The following is a 16614-nucleotide window of genomic DNA, read 5'->3' as shown; positions in this document are numbered from 1 at the left end:
TGTGTGTGTGCGAGTGTGTGAATGTGTGTGTGAGTGTGTGCACGACTGCTTTTATTGGCATTTCTTATGTTTTTCTTCACTTTTCTCAGACAGTGTAGTAAAAAGCTTCTGTGTTAAAGTCCTAAGAGAGATTCAAATCTCTCAGGCTCAGGTCATGATAAGCTGAGTACCTTCACTAAAAGGCAGAGCCAGAAACACAGCGCCATGATACGGGTATGATGAAGTGAGCGTCACACACTGCATGATCACACATCCTTGCCGTATGCATGAGTGTATATCTGTCTGTGTTTCTGTGTGTGTGTGTGTGTGTGTGTGTGTGTGTGCAGCTGCTGCTGTCTGGTCACGGGCATTCACTGTGTGGTTACGCTGTGACGTGTGGGGATGTTTGGCCGCGCCTCAGCGCCTCGCAGCATCAGAGAGATTTGTCTTATGACTACATGAGCTCCTCTCGCTTCACCAGATCACTTTTTGTCTGTCGGTCTCGTGCTCTTCTGCTTCTTGCTTTTGTTGACTCCATGTAGAAGGATTTTTCTCTTTGTGATGTAAACACTAAAATCTAGAAACATGAAGTTTGAAATCATGTGACTGTTTATGAGAAAAAGTTCAACTGAAGTTACACAGACTCATAATACAAAGTAAACAGAGCACAAATGCTGAAAGTGAAACCACTGCAGCAGTATCTGCCTCAGATTTCTGTCATTTGAATCAGATTTGACTTTTTAAATTACTCTCTTCACTTTGGTGCCAAACCAAACTCCTCTATCTGACATTATAAGTTTCATGTTTAGGGTTTTCCAGAACCAGACACCGAACACTCAAATGGACCACTTTCTCTGCGTGTTCAGTTTACCTTTGTTTTTAAACCATGCTACCAAATCAAAGACGGATTTTAACAATTGAGTGAGCTAAAGCTAGCAGCAGCCCAGCTTACAGCCAAGTGGTGTGCCAGGAAAGAGTCAAAGAGACAACTGTAGAGTTTTTAATGTGTTCAATGAACTGATCTGTAGCTTCTGAAGGGGAGGAGACAAAACACTTAGAGCTCCCCCTACTGACTGTCTGCAGTATAGGTCATAAAGCCGGCCTCCTTTATGATAACAGATGGAACATGGGTCAACTGTAAAATAGTTTTCCCTCATGCTTTCTGTCAGCAGTTACTTCTTATCATGTTGATTTGTTTACATATTGAAAAGACTCAACCTAACTTTCGGTCAACCTAACATAAAGCAAAGAGGCGGAGTTAAAGCGGCTCTAGCCTCCTCACTAACAGCTACAGTGCACCCGCATGAAAGTCAAGCCAACTGAGAGCCTAATTATGCAAAACTCATAATTTCAATATCTTCAACACAAAGTGTGTGCGAAATGAGAATTGAGCTATTCAGACCAAAACATTCTTCATACCAGGCTGTAAATGTGTTTATTGCTGCTGCAAAGGTCTTCTTTTTAGAATGAGTGTGTATGTGGTTTCCGGTTATTCTGCAGTCAGCCTCAAGTGGACACTCGAGGAACTGCGGTTATAAGCACTTCTGCTTCAGCTTCCTTTCTCAAGACCAGAGGTTGCCACTTGGTGTAAACACAGCCGAAACACCACGTATACACACGCAGATGGAGTGAACGACTTCACTCCACCACTCTGCTCCATGTGTTATACACTGCAGATCTGCAGATGAGGCGTAACACAGGCGTGAGTATCCTGCCTTGAACTCGCAGTATGGAAGTGGCAGTTCTGCTGTAGAGCATACTGACTTCAGGGATTTGTTGCTGTTTTATCAGCAAATTACCTTAATTAATCAAAATACCCCATCAGTGCACTATGTCAGTGCCCCAGTCCCAACAGTACTGTGGCCTTGTTTTGACATATTGATATACAGTACAATCAAATACAATCCTCTCCTAAAGACAAGCTGGGAAACAGAAACAAGCTGCTCTACGTAGTGTGTTTTTTTTTCTTTACTAATTTTATTGACAGAGCTGATGTTTTTGAGTGAAGAAACCTTTGATGGTAGTTTCCCAACATTAAGAACCTTCTCAAGATGAACTCTGAGGAAGCCTGTTGGACATGTTTTGTCAAAGTGACGGCAAACAGATGCCATGTTGAGCAATCAATGATGCATTCAAGAAAAAAGTGAAGAGCTTCAGTCAACAAATTGCAAATTGACTTTAACTGATGACTCAGATTATGGATTATTTGGCGGCTTGGGAAATCAACAGAGCAAAAACACAATGTTCGTAATGGGTGAATGAAATGTCAGAATGTAAGACGCGCACATGCTTTACAAAATTTCAGTTCATAAGAAGTGACTCACACACACACACACACACACACAAACACACACAAACACACACAGAGGAAAGAGCGACAGGCAGTTGATTTATGCGTCCGTGTATACAAACATGCATCAGACCCCACATGCCTGAGGAGATAGAAACTTTTAGCAGCTACAATTTAGATCTGTTCTCAGATGAGAAAGAGGGAGGGAAAAGTTGAATATGAGGGGGAGAGATAACGTGATGGGAGGCATAGTGGGAGGGGGAGGGTGGCTGATTCTCAGACAGAGAGGGAAAGAAGGAGAGGGAGAACAGAGAGCTGACAGAAGGACTGAGCGCTGTGGAGGACTTTGAGCCGGAGCATGCAGCGGTCCACTGCAGGCTGCTGCCCAAAATAGAGCCCTCTGTTTTTGTTTTTTTTCTTCTTCCTCGACTTCTTCTTCTTCTACTCCTCCGCGGTCAGAGAAAAGGGAGAGGTTTCACACAGAAAAGTTCACAGCCGGACAGAGAGCAGGGAGAGGCAGAGGGAGCTCTCCGGAGATGAACCGAGGAGGGTCTTTGAGGAGGCGGCTCTCCTCTCTGAGGGGGGCCTGGAGATGGAGTACGGGCTACCTTTTCAGGAAGGTAGGATGCAAAGGACGGATTTTGTAAACACTGGTCCTGTAGCTTCACCTCTTTTATCACTTGTTGCTTTTTCTTTGTTATGGAAAAGCATTTCTCGTCTCCTTCGCGGACTTTTACCAGCCCCCAACGTCCCCCGTCCCCCCCTCCCTCTGCAGCTCCTTCACTCTTTCTCAGATGGTTAATTTGAATGGCCTGCTTGTAAAGTCAACCTCCACAGATGGTTTTCATCTGGAAACAGGCCTGCTGGACCCCCCACTCCACCTCCCACCTCTTTTTCCTCCCCCTCCTCCCCTTCACCCACTACCTCGCCTCCTCCTTTGGTTCCCAATGCAAGTTGTCCAAGAATAGAGACAAGTCTTCAGGCGCTGAGTGGAGTCTGTTTCAGAGCAGCTGCAGCGAGGGGATGGATTTGATTTGAGCACAAATGATCATTGTGTCTGGTTGTGAAGATGCACAAGTCTTGCAGATGTTATTTGAAAAAGGAGAAACATTCAAAGCAGGATTTGTGACATATACTCATGTACTGATCGCCCCTGTTGAAAAATCTTGATTCTCAGACATCATAATGTCGACATCATGACACAGAGGAAATCGGTTTCCTCTAACTTACCGTAACTTCAGTGTGATGCCTTGACTTACTCAGATGGTTACACTCTAACATAAATACTGTGGCTCATGTCACTAATTTTAGACAAAAACTACAAATTAACAGCTTTTTTTAACACAATATAAACACCATCTCCTCAGACTCTCTCTGCTATGTAATTAAGACGTTTGTTTGCACGCTGGTTGAACTGGAGTGTGTTGTGTGTTGTGTGTTGGCGCCCAGCTAGCAGCGTCTCTCTGACATGTGTAACTCGCCTTTCAGAAAACGAAGGATCACCTCTCACAGGTCCGTTTAAGAGCACTTTGGGCTTTCCTGACTTTCATGTGAAGTCCCTCCGCTCCACTCAACACGAGCACTCTTAACTCTCTGCACGCTCTGCGTCTGTCACTGAACCGACTCTTTGAGGCCGTTTCTGGCTCATTCATCTCTGTCCTCCTCTGGCGACTCTGTGCTCTTTATAGATCTCTGCAACATACTGAAACGTTTAGGCTGAAGCACCGGCAGAAAATGGGGGATTAGCTTTGTTTCGCCTTGGTTGGGGCCATGGACTAATGTGAACACTTTGAATGAGGTGTGTTTGGCGAGCAAAGAACACTTACATGTGTTATATTTTTGTTTTCAATCTATTAACAATACTTTGCTTATGAACACATTTTAACATACACTGGTGTTCAACACTACAAAGCTTATTATAAAAGCAATTTGTTGTTTATTTATATTTTAAGGATCAGTTTATTGTTGCTGAACATTCGCTTCAAGTATTGAGATTAGTCTTGTCAAGACAACTACAAAAATAGCTGCAGATGGGCACTGTCCCATGAAGATCTACACTACCAGTCAAAAGTTTGGAACACCTTCTCATTCAAGGGTTTGTATTTATTTTAATTATTGTAAACACTGTAGATTAATACTGAAGACATCAAAACTATGAAAGAACACATATGGATTTTTTTTAATGAACAGAAAAGTGTTAAACAAAGCAGAATATGTTTTATATTTTAGATTCTGTAAAGTAGCCCCCTTTTTCCTTCATGACAGCTTTGCACACTCTTGGTATTCTCTCAGTCTGCTTCATGAAGTGGTCTCCTGGAATGGTTTCTAATTAACATGAGCCTTGTCAAGAGTTCATTTGTAGAATGACTTGCCTTCTTAATGTGTTTGAGACCATCAGTTGTGTTGTTCAGAGGTGGGTTAGTACACAATGGATAGTCCTATTTGACTGCTGTTGTAATCAAGATTATGGAAAAACCAGAGTATTTCATAGTTTTGATGTCCTCAGTATTAATCTACAATGTTGATAATAGTTAAAATAAATAAAAACCATTGAATGAGAAGGTGTGTCCAAATGTGTGACTGGTAGTGTATACTCCTCACACCTGTACTGCTGTGCTCTCTGTGCTGGGCAACATAAGGGGTAGGAAAAGGAAATTCTGAAGCTGGTAAAATACAATCAGAAAGCAGCTAGTGATGGTTGTTGAGTTGTTGCACTGGCATGAAATAGAACAAAAAAACATTAACTGACTAAAATTACAGAAAAAAGTTACTGTAGTTCAACAACTTCGCTATAGGACTGCTCACCAACAGGGCATTTGAAGAAATGCCAATTTAACTATAATTCACTTTCAGGTGGTTGTAATTGGTGGACATATTTCTATAACATTTTATTTTGGACTGGTTCAAAAGAGTACAAAAAACAAGCTGAGTACCTGAATCATGTTGGGCCTATGTTTGCGGCAGCTCGACTCACTGCCCCTCCTTGTGTCCTGTTTTGAAAAACATTGAAGGAACCCAAACTTCAAACATGAAGCTGCTTTTTTGTGCTTTTGCAGTTTTTAAATCATCTGAGCCTTTGAGAGTCTCAAAGGAATGATGGGATTTGACTGGTGACCTCTGAAGAAATTAAGTACAGAGGGCATTACATAATAAGTATCAGTATTAGAACAACTATTAGTAACAGCACACAAACACAGGGTGTGTTCTCAGCTTATTGAAACGTGTGCACTGACAGACGGACAGACTGAGGCATTAGAAGAGCAGAGCACACTGAGGCTCATCCTCAGAGACTGCCAGTGCTCTTGACACCGCTGCTTAGCCAGCTACAGTCTGATCTAATGGTTGGTGATGGATAACAGCCCCCTCCTGTGTACATGTGACCCAAACACCACAGGGGAGGGAACAAGTCCACATGCCCTTTGACCCTCTGCTGGAGCTGGTCTGAGGGGGAGGCGAGGCAGAGCGGAGCCAAACACAGTCAATCACCTTCAGCCACACTTCCTCTGTGAGGCCTCTCTCTGCTCTATGAGGGCGCCACGTGAGACACGCTGCTGAACAACAACCTACAACATATAAGAGATCACATTTCTGTCCTTATTGGTTTATGTCCACTTACGCACACGACATCACAGCATTGGAGTATGTTGGTTCTTGCAAGAACCTGGTCGGCTTTACCTCTACAGTGATTACTGCCTATTGAACTAAGCTAGTCCACAATCACTCAATCACTAAACTTCTCCCTATTTACTGTTTATAGAGGTCAAGAAGAGGACTGTAAATGAACTCTCTATGCAGTCTGAAACAGTGTGTGTGTAAACGGGTGTATGTCTGAGTGAGATGTTGGCATCGTTGTTTACATGTCATGCCTCTTTTCCAGGAAGTGGGAGGAGGTTGGTTGAGTGTAAATAACAACTGTGGTGGACTGTCCAAGCTCCTGTGTGATTTAAAATGCAATCTCTGAGCCAAAAGAGCCCCAGCTTGAACTTAAACTTCTACAGCACTGTGTTACAAAACATCCTACATCACCTGTTACCACTGAGAGTCTCAATAGACATTAGAATACCAGAGAGAGATGAAACTAAGAGAGAGTAACCTGAGTTGGATCCGTCACTTTTATAAATGAGTGCTCATTCATTGCTTGGGGAGACTGTATTTCTTAAACACATAATTTTCATAGCAGCATCTATCAACCAAATATTCTCTGATTTCAACAGAGCAGACATGAAACCATACAAGGATGTTAAACTGTGTCTTTAACTGCTCTCTAGAGCTGCAGATCAAAGCGGACTTCTTACTGTAGAAACCTTATTGTGACATTAAAGAAAGAGAGCTGTAAGAAATGGAGATGAAGAAATGGATGATGTTGAGGTGTTTCTTTGCATGTATGTGTGTTATAAGTGCAATAAAGCTCAAGTGTTTCCTTTGTGTTTTGCAGGGCTCCACAAAATCCTCAAAGAGCATGGAGTCTCGGCGCAGACCATCCAGGTAGGAATCTTCTCTCTTCTCCTCTACACAAGATTTCCCCTTAAAAGCTTCATTTAGACTGTGTTTGATCAATTGCTTTATGATTCGAATATGATCCACCCTCACTCAGCTTGAGTTTTGCAGGATCAGGATTACAGAGTTTCGCTGTAGTCTGATATTTGCTGATTCAAACAGTTGAATCAGTGCAGCCGCATGCCCTGCCATTGAACCGCACCTCACACTGTTTTGTTGGACACAAAGATATTTGGTGTCAGGCCCTCTCACCTCGGTCCTCAGGGAGTCACAGATGTTGTCAGTTGTGTAATTGATGTGTAAACTTGACACCAAAACAGTTCAGGCTGACATGCTGCGCCCAGCTCGGGTGGTGGTTTGATTCCCTCACAGCAAAATAAGAAAGCTGAGTTAACTTTTACTTATTAGAAACAGTTTCTGACCAGATTGATCATCCCTGTTGAACACATGAGTATGTGTTTTCATTTTTCATCCATATAAAGGAAAACTATTCACAGTGCAATCATGCGACAGTGATCCGTTATGTAATACTCCACATGAAGTCAGAATAGTTGGTTGAGACAGGATTATTTTTATGTTTTAGAGTCAGATACTCTTATCTGTGCAGACGTCTGGCAGGCAGTGTGTGTGTTCTGTCATCTTCCACAGCTGCCATTACTCTGCTGTTAACTCAGCGTGTGCTGCAGCCTGCTGGCTGTGACAGCAGCAGAGATAGTTGGATTAAATATGTTAGACAGCTGCTGATGCAGGTGATCGGATGATGACATTTTACATATTACACACTGTTACAACAACAGCCTGATTACATCATAGAGCAATAAGAAAGGAAATAGACAAACAAGTGTTGTATAATATGATATTAATCCATAGATAATGAGCCTAATCAGTTAACAGCTGCTTTAATCATCACCGACTGGTTGCATTAGCAGATACGTTTTTTTTAAATAGATATCCATATGAGGGAGTGTGTTCTGTTTCTTTGCAGATGTGAATGTCTGTAATGATTACATGCAGCTCTTACGAGTGTTATATGTGAAATCATTCCATTAATTGCCTGCCAATACATGATAACGTACGATCTCCAGATCCCTGAGAGAAGGCTAAAGATACTAAAGATTTTAACGCTCTGGATCCACTTCAGAAGATTATCTTAGTCCTCTGAGCGGTCAGTAGATCTATGTCAAGTGTTTGCTCTAATGTAGGGGTACTCTTCATGAATCAAATGCACTCTTTCTTTGAAGTTAAAGTTTATTATATATGACTGACAGCCGAGAACTCGCCAGCTTCTTCCTGATGACCTTAACATCGTTGTGAAGAGTAATGTTCCAGAGAAAGTAAAGGTCAAAGTCGAAAATCATTCACTGCTTCACCGAACATCAGCTTCTTGTAATTTGTCAGATTTTTCTGTTGGAGTGCCTCATACACAAAGCTGACACACAGACACAACACACCAACATGTTTAAGTCAGTTGAAGCAGTGGGTTTACCAAATCTTAAGGCTGATTTATACTTCTGCGTCTCCCCTACGCAGCAGGGGCTGACGCGGACATGAGCCCCACATACTTGTGCGTCGGTGTGTCTGTGTCGCGCAGCAATTTTCCGCCGAAACGCCTGAGGGCAGTGCGGTCTCTCTGATAGCCGGCCGCCTGCTTCTGGCCCCGCTACGATCTCTGTTTACTTTTCCACAGAGTTTCAGAGCATGTTATGTTAATCTACAGCTGATACATGTTGCTGTTTATCATACAGACATGATTACATGAAGAATAGAGAGGAGGAGATGAAATACACGGCCGATGTGCGGCCGATGTCCGGGATCCCGGAAGTGTTGTAAATGCGGGAAAGACAAAGCCGCTGAGCGGACCAATCACAGAGCTTGCGGTCCGCGTCGGCTCTACGGGGAGTTACATTTTGGAGGAGGTGCACGTCAGCTACGTGCGTAGGCCACGGCGTAGGTACGGGAGCCACACGGACCCCCGGCGTAGGGTACGCAGTTGATTCAACGCAGAAGTATAAATCAGCCTTTACTCTGCTGACCTAGAAAGCAGATTTCTCCTGCTGTAGAGCCCAACAGGCAGTGCCTACATATCCCAGGATGCATTGCTCTTTAAAACATGCAGCAACATATCTTTAGTGGATTCTCTGGCTCAATTGAACAGCTAATTATCAGTCAGCCAAAACACTGAAATATGTATCCTGGTTCATAACATGCATTTGCACATGGTGGGATGTATACTTTCACTGTCTGTAGTTTCATTTTTAACTATCATCATTTATATATCAATCATTGAAGCCAACATCGTCAAATGATGCTGAAGAAGAATGCTGCGTGAGGCAGCTTTACAGAGACACTGAAACATCTGCAGGCATTTTTCACACAGTTTACCAAACTTGAAAAAGATTCAGTCAAGGTTGAAAATCAAGGATATTTCCTTTTAAGGTAGAGTCAGCATGTTGTTGGATTTGTTTGTATCTGGTATGGTTCTGGCAGGAAGTTTTCAGTCTGTTTATGTGAGTTTTGTCCGAGTCTTTGTGTGTTCCTGCTGCTGTAAACAAGAAGGAGTTCAGCCTAAGGGCCTAAAATCTTAAAACTGTGTGCTACAAATGGAGAAAAATCTCAGAGAGGAATGATAACTGCAGTCATGTCACTGCATGAAGTTCCTTTTGCATTTCACACTCTTTGACTCCAGACTAACACAAATATGTTGGATTTTGCTTGGTGAACTGCATACTTTAATGTATTATTTACAGTAGAAGAGTATGATAGAATGATATTTGACTCTTGAGAGAGAAATTGTAGGTTTGCACCTTTAGGAAATACAGCACGTCTGATGAAATGCTGGGATCAGGGTGACTCTCATGTATTTTAATAAACAGTCCGGTCACGTTTATAATGGAGAAATATCTGGTGGTATTTCTTACAGCCTCATGTCTCAGGTTTCCTGATAAAACATTCCTGGTTCACACTTGGTGTTTGTCCAAATGCAGACGTGAGATCACTGCAGCGCTGAAATTGAGCATGTGGAGATAAGGCGTCATTCATCAAACAGTGTGTGCAGAAAAGAGCAATCGCTTCATCTCTTCAGCTGATGAGAAGCAGGCTGGCTCTCGGCCGGTCAGCGCATGCTGGTGGACCTGGAAAAGGACCAAACCACAGCGTCTATATTGGCCCCGACTGCACCCAGAGGGGAGACACATACATATGCAGAGAAAGAGAGGGATGTGAAAAGAATAAGACGGAGAGAGAAACACACGAGAAAAGTAAACACTACTGCAGAGAGATGGAAATCAGGAGAGAATGAGAAAGTGATCTGGGTGAGAGTTGTAATAAAAACAAGGAAAAAAAGTCAGATCACAAACACAGAAAGATAGGATCTGTAGAAAAATTCTAAATAAGATGTGAGAGTTGCATGAGAGAGGACATGTGTGACATATCTCCTCCATCGCCCATGATGAATAATTTCCAGTAAGCAGGTTTTGAGTGGCTCCAGATGTACGGAGCAGAGCAGGTTACAGTATCTGCAGAGCGAGCCTGGAGAGATCCTCTGTCTCAGCCTTATGAGCAATTTCCTCTGGGGCTACTCAGAGCTGACAAATGTGGGAAATATGCTGCCGTCCAGACACCTCTGCCTTCACCTCTTCATCTCACTGTTCTCTGCAGACAGTTTGACACAGAGGAGTGCTTTAAGGAGAGAGCAGTTTGGACACTTAAAGGAGCAGTCCATCTTATTTGTCTTTACCTTCTGAAACTTAGAGACAGCAGCTGAAGTCAGAGCAGAGCTCAATCTGTTTCAGTTACGCTCGGTCACTTTTTTCAAGGTTGGATGAGAAAAAGTTTAGCAGTTTAACAGGGGGAAACAGTTCACATGGTTCTGTCCAAATATAACAAACCCTGCACCCTAGCTCCTCTACAGCTAAGAACTTGAACTGATATCCTTAATCACTAAATATGGGCAATATTTTGTACATATAAGGCTAAATGAAAAGTAGATGCAAAACAGATTGGTCTCCCAGCCGGGAATATCTGACGTTACAAAAAGGAACCCTACAGAACTACAATTACTACATACTACTAGAGGAAAGTCCCGTCTACATAACAACCCTTTATGTCATGTTACAAACTGAACAGTCCTAACATGTTTGCGGCAGAGACAAGCACTTTGAGTCAACGTACTCTGATTGGGTGCTTGTAAGATTTATGCTGCAACCATTACAACCACTCTAGTTGCTGCAGGCTGAAGCAATATAAAATGATGTGTACCTTGGTAGGAGCCAAGATGGTGCCAGGTCTTTATGCTCGGCTCTGTTGCTGTATATCCACAGGTTTATTGTTTAAAGAAAGAGATCTCCCCATCTAACTCCTATTGAGTGAATAAATGCAATTCCCATGATGTTAAATTGCTCCTAAGACAGGCCACTAGTCATAACTCCAAAGAATCTGAAGCACTCCAGCAAAGTAGATCAAGAGGATAATGATTCACATACTCTGCGTTTGGATGGGATTCATTGCATCTCTGGATCATGCCTCACAAGCAGTCAGGAGATTTTTGATGGACAATTTCTGCTGGTTTTGGAGCAACATGTGTTCTTGTTCTGTTCATAATGAGACGTCTAAGACTTTATTTATTACAAATCAATCAAAGAGTCGTGATCGGGGGAAGATTTTTAGGTGGACTGTTCTTCCTCTATGCCTGCCCTCCTTCCCTCCTCTGCTTCTCTCATCTTTGACCTAATTTGACTCCAGATAAACCAGCCATGGTCAAAAACCTCCTCAGCTGACTTTTACGTAATTCCCCCTGCCAGTGCTCGCACATTATGTTTGGTCTGTGGGCTGCAGAATTTCCATAATCTGGCATGTTCATCTGCTTAATCAATTTCCCGCTCGCTCTGTTCTTTGCTCTTGGACTGCAGAAGTCTAACAACAACACATGTGTTTAAAGCAGAGAGTGGATTTACATTTTAAAGGCATTTTCTGACCCCTCTGGGCTTTAATGATGTCATTGTGCATGTGGTGTGTTGCCTGTTTCCATATTAGGATGTTTGTTTCTTGTTGTCTTGAGGAAGAGTGTTGTGCTGTGCTTTTAAATGATCTAGAGATTTGAGATGGTTTGAGAATTGTGTAACAAAGGGGCAATAGATTAGCTTTTAGGTTTTTAGGTTAGTGTTCCCACAGTGTTTAATTTAGATCCAAACTGTCCACAGTGGTCTCCTCCAAATGATGGACTTTGTAATTTAGACCAGCAAGACCACAGAATATACTGCAGCTACCACACCAAAGTTTCTGCAGTGCTTCTTGGTGAGACTTATCGGGCTGAGAGCTGGGATGGATGGATGGATGGATGGATGGATGGATGGATGGATGGATGGATGGATGGATGGATGGATGGATGAACATGGTTGAAAGATGACTTGTTCATTGTTATTTGTAATGTTGTCTGTTTGACATCATCAAACATGTTAATGCAGCTATTATTTTTTCTAATATCTCTTCCCCCCCATTTTTTAAATCTAATCATATGCACATTGTTGATGCCACTATATAAAAGGCAGTTATATATGTATCTTATACCGTTATTGTATAATCCTGTGAATGCCAATAAAAACAATTTAAAAAAGAAAAATCTGTATTAAAATGCAACTTTCTCACTATTTAAAAAAAAAAAAAAGACGATGGCTTGACTTGTCCTGCAAAAAAAAAAGGTTTTCAGCTGAAAATGTTTGTTGGCTCAGTTTGGTTGTGCTGAGGTGATAAACAGGAAACAAAACTATTGAGGGCAACGCATCTGCTAAACGGAGAAGGTTCTCATTGGTGGACATCCTTATAATAAATATGGAATGATCAGGGTTGAAACTACAGACTGAAATGAAACTCTGTTTTCCATCTTGTGATCTCTTTGAAAGAAATGAGTGTTCCCATTAGGGATGTACATTTTAAGTATTTTCCGTGATCGATTTTTGGAAATGTTAACGATCAATTATCGATTAATTGATAAAACAAAAAATATTATTCTTACGTCAAAAACAATGCCAAATACGTTGTTTTCCCCCTAAATTATATTTTCTACAGCGACAAAATGCATAAAACAGACGGGATTGAATACGGGCACGTTTGACACGCGGACTATCAACGATCAGGCTCATTCAAATATTCTCCGTGGACATAATCTTATAAAGTGAAGGCTCATAATACTAAGAGAAAAGTACTTCAGACTCACAGTGTCCAGTTTTCTGTCTACTCGTTCTTATTGAGAAAAATAAACATGTGTATTCGGTCAGCTGTCAGCCAGGAGCGCAACCGGGTCATAATCAGTCCCGCTGCAGAAAAGCCCAGACAGCTCTGATGTTGCTGGTCTGTAAACGTAGCGTACCAGAATTTCCTGTCTGTTGCCTTCGTATCCAAAGGTGGGAAATATCCTGTTTAAAGCTGTCAACCTTTGTGTCCGTGTTGTTGTTGGCAGCAGTTTTGTATTGATCCTCTTTAAAAAACGCACGTGGAGACCTGACGCGCAGCCGCAGCCGCCAGCTGAGCGTCTCCGCTGTGCGCAACACTTTTAACAGCTGAATCACATCAAAACATGCTATAAACTTAAAACACCTCCCTGATAGATGAGTGTAATATGAGACCACATGATGTTTGTTCCACGTGTTGGAAAATTGATAACAAAAATGTGTGTTTCCAGTAATTTCTTAACAATCAATTAATCGATAATCGATTAATTGTGGTCATCCCTAGTTCCCATATAAAATCACTGGATCCAATCAAAGCAATGAAGTCATCCTCATGATGATATTTAGGTCATAATATTTACTCAAGGATTTAAATTCACGGAATGAATACTTTGAAAAACAACTCTGAGGAAAGTGTTTGTATTCAGACCGATCAGCTTATTTCCTAAATCAGACACTGAGGAGCATCTGTCACTGAGGTGTGGTGACACAGTTGTAGCTATCGAACCATTTTAACTTATGTTAAAGTGTAAGACTCAGGCCCTGTAGGAATATTAGGATAGAAAGTTACAGAACACCTAAAAGCCTAAACACACCTTTGAAGTGCTCACTCATAAGCTGAACTGATAAAGCGTACATATGGAGATCACACATTCTGCATCACGTCTGCGTACTGTATCCCTCACCATCTCTCTGTCTTGAGTCATCGAGTTGCTCCATTTTAATCCTCACTGCAGTAAATGTGTCTTTGTTCCTCTGTCAGGAGTGTGAGTCTGCTGCAGGCCCTGGAGGAGAACTATGAACTGGACCTGGTCTACATCACAGAGCGGATCATTTCTGTCTCCTTCCCCGGCAGTGTGGAGGAGCAGAGCTATGCCGCCAACCTGCAGGAGGTCGCTTCCATGCTGCGCTCCAAACACGGACACAACTACCTGGTACGCTTCCCTGTGAACATCTGGATGATTGAGCAGGAAGACAGTGTTAAACTTTCAAAATAAAAGAAGTGAATGACACAGTAGGAACAGGAGTTAGCCCAAACTACACAGCTACATTTAGATCTGATGCTGTGTCCGTGTCTGTTATTGTGATTCAGATGTTACTGATATCTGGTGTTTACTGGTGAATGGCTGCTTACTTGTGATCATACGTGTGATGCCATTCTGCACTATTGCTGCTACATTATGTTAGACCTTTACTTTTTAAAACCAGCAAAGCATAGAGATAACTTTTGTGTTCTCTGTCAAACTAACTTTAAACGTACTTGTATATCAGTGCTTCCCTGCACTGAAAAACATCAGTCCTTCTTTATTTCTATGTATATCAAATGCAACAATTTATCTGTAGCCTCAGTGTTTGTTGCATCTTTACTGGTTTGTAAGTTAGACTCGTTTGTAGAGATCGAATGCAAACTGAAGAACCATTTGAGCCAATATGGATCTGTAAAAATACAGAACGGTGTTCAGCCTTAAATCATATGTTTGATAACCTTCCTCACTGTCAGTGCACAATGTAATGCCAACAATGCAATAATAATGAACATGTTTCATTTCATTCTCTTCACCTCAGCTCTTCAACCTCAGTGAGAAGCGTTATGACATCAGCCAACTTCATCCAAAGGTAAACTTCAATCTTTCTCCTCTTCCCTCCCTTCCTTTAGAATCATGAATCTAACATCACCTCCTTTCTGTCTCAGGTGTTGGACTTTGGCTGGCCTGACCACCATGCCCCAGCTCTGGACAAAATCTGCAGCATCTGCAAAGCCATGGACACCTGGCTGAGCGCTGACAGCCACAACGTGGTGGTCATACACAACAAGGTGAGAGGGACAGACGCTGGACAGCAGAGGGTGCTCTCAGGCTCTGCTCAGTACCTCCTCGTCCCCCCTGACGCTGTAGCTGTTTCTGTAATGACGTCCTCTTTAAGTGAAACTGTGACATCCAGGGTGGAGAGGGTGGAGTGTGTGTGTGTGTGTGAGAGTGTCTGTATGTGTGTGTGTGTTTGGGTTGAGCTGGATGAGGGTTAGAAAAACACAAATTAGTGGCTGAGGCACGCCTCTCATCATGTCTACTCATGTTCATTTATCCTCTATCTTTTAACAATACTATAAAAACTGAGTTGACCAATATGTTTCTGCTGTTGCCTAAATTTACTTACATAATATTATCCTCTTGTGGCAAACCACACTCATCTGATGGCTCAGTGTGCCGACGCAGGCCATTAAAAGTAGATCCAAATACAACCGCGGGGCCAAAGTCCCAGATGTAATACCTAATCATTTTCACGTTAACCCCTCTGTGAGTCTGATGTGTTGTGCAACACAAGACTTAAACCATGGGATCCTCCGGCTCAGTGCCTCGGTCCAGGATGTTCCCACAGGGAGGTGACAAACAAGTCAGCTGCCATGACAACCAGGGTTATTTTTCAGAGAGTTGAGTAACGCTGGTGATCCAAGGGTTTGGAAGTCGTGGTTGGTCACTAAGGAAGCAAGCCGTGTTGCGTTTCCTCATATCAACAAATCATTTCCCCCGAGCTTCACACTGTTTGATATTTATAATGTGGAGCACACGTTTCTTCCACAGTGACCTTTGTTTAGAAGATTGATAGATGTGCCATCGAACATATGACATCAGCTGAGCAAACTACCCATTAAATATCAATATGGTCACACAAATACAACTGTGTATTTCTTTATGATCAAAAGTGATGTTTTTACTGCAGAGAAATCTTAAAGGGGCAGTCACTTGTGGTTAAGTCTTGATGAGTCGTTAACTTCTGTAAAGTGTTCTAATGTGTTCTGTGGTTCTTATGGAGGACTATAAGTCTAAAATAAAACCTTGGATGACGTCATCTTGGGCTCAAATGTTTCATATGTACGGTGCTTCAGAAAGCCTGAGTTACTAACAGGGTGATGAGGTTTTAACAAACGCTGGCATCAATTGCTGTGGGCAGAAATGGCTTTACAGAAAGATGCTGTCTGGTTGCACAAGTATTATTTTCACCTTTAGTAGAGGACTCTATTTTGCATGATGTTTAGACCTACCTCTGATTTACTCTCAAGTCTCCTTTGACTTACTAAAAAGCTAACTGATATAGTCGATCTATGTAGGAGTGATTTGGGTTCAGTTGTTGGCCTCTCATTGGTTTCCATTTTAAAACTGAACTTTTCATGTAAAAACTGCCCTGAAGAACTCCACTGAGGAACAATCATTGTTATTGATTGTCCTGCAGAAAGCCATCATAACTCACAAGAAATCTTTAGTTGACTTTTGTTTGATTCATGTCTCTTCAGGGTAATCGCGGCAGAACTGGAGTGGTGGTGGCGGCGTACATGCATTACAGCAACATATCTGCCAGGTAGGTGTAACACTAAGTTAAAATGTTGGATGTCAACACTAAACATGAGCA

General features: G+C 42.2%; 1 protein-coding gene across 1 annotated transcript in view; it reads left to right on the top strand.

The window, feature by feature from the left end:
• Positions 1–16614, top strand: part of tns1b (tensin 1b) — a 101617-nt gene that overhangs the window by 37592 nt on the left and 47411 nt on the right. Inside the window, exons 4-8 of the mRNA XM_034693520.1 lie at positions 6705–6754; positions 13973–14144; positions 14776–14826; positions 14903–15025; positions 16499–16563. Coding sequence (XP_034549411.1) covers positions 6705–6754; positions 13973–14144; positions 14776–14826; positions 14903–15025; positions 16499–16563 — 461 coding nt within the window. The remainder of the gene's footprint in view (positions 1–6704; positions 6755–13972; positions 14145–14775; positions 14827–14902; positions 15026–16498; positions 16564–16614) is intronic.

This window comes from Notolabrus celidotus, chromosome 10 (assembly GCF_009762535.1).
Source record: "Notolabrus celidotus isolate fNotCel1 chromosome 10, fNotCel1.pri, whole genome shotgun sequence".
Taxonomy (NCBI): Eukaryota; Metazoa; Chordata; class Actinopteri; order Labriformes; family Labridae; genus Notolabrus; species Notolabrus celidotus.
This window is presented reverse-complemented; position numbering and strand designations above follow the sequence as displayed.